This window comes from Octopus bimaculoides, chromosome 5 (assembly GCF_001194135.2).
Source record: "Octopus bimaculoides isolate UCB-OBI-ISO-001 chromosome 5, ASM119413v2, whole genome shotgun sequence".
Classification (NCBI taxonomy): Eukaryota; Metazoa; Mollusca; class Cephalopoda; order Octopoda; family Octopodidae; genus Octopus; species Octopus bimaculoides.
In genome coordinates, this window is record NC_068985.1 from 39,837,468 (window position 1) to 39,838,030 (window position 563).

Consider the following 563-nt stretch of genomic DNA (forward strand, 5'->3'; position numbering starts at 1 on the left):
AGTGTGTGGGTGGGATGTACCTACATATATACATGTGTACACACACACTCATATATATGTACATTTAAATAGGAATTAGCAACATGAATGATTAGACAATACACTGACTGAAATATGCGGAAAATATAAAAGAGGAAAAATGATATTAATCTAAAAAAAATGTAGTATGTAATTGTATCAATGGAAGGATGTATTCTTATAATCATCAGTTTATATTGCTATCATTATTGAGCATTATGTAACCAACATTTATTATGTCACCATGACTATGTAATTATGTTATTGCCATTAAACAATTATTACTAACCTTATTCTGGTTTTGGGGCTGATAGCAACAAGAGCTGCTCGATCCCAAATAGCATTAAACTGTCCTTCAAAATCCCTGTGATTTGGCAGAAAAGAAAAAGAAGAAAAATTAATTGCAAGATTTATTACAATTGGTTGAAATGTAAAGCACTTCTAATTATATTCTGGAAGAAAAGAAATAACCTATTTTTACTTCCTTTATTTTAGTTCAGTTAAAGGAAGGCCTAGAAGGAATTACTGCAAGTGAAATAAATGTC

At 29.8% G+C, this 563-nt stretch overlaps 1 protein-coding gene across 1 annotated transcript in view; it reads right to left on the reverse strand.

Moving 5' to 3' along the window:
* Positions 1 to 272: 272 nt before the first annotated feature.
* Positions 273 to 563, reverse strand: part of LOC106874096 (thiopurine S-methyltransferase) — a gene marked incomplete at its 5' end in the record, with an annotated part of 2,891 nt that continues 2,600 nt past the window's right edge. The window contains one exon of the mRNA XM_014921697.2: positions 273 to 382. Within this exon, the coding sequence (XP_014777183.2) occupies positions 289 to 382 (94 nt within the window). The remainder of the gene's footprint in view (positions 383 to 563) is intronic.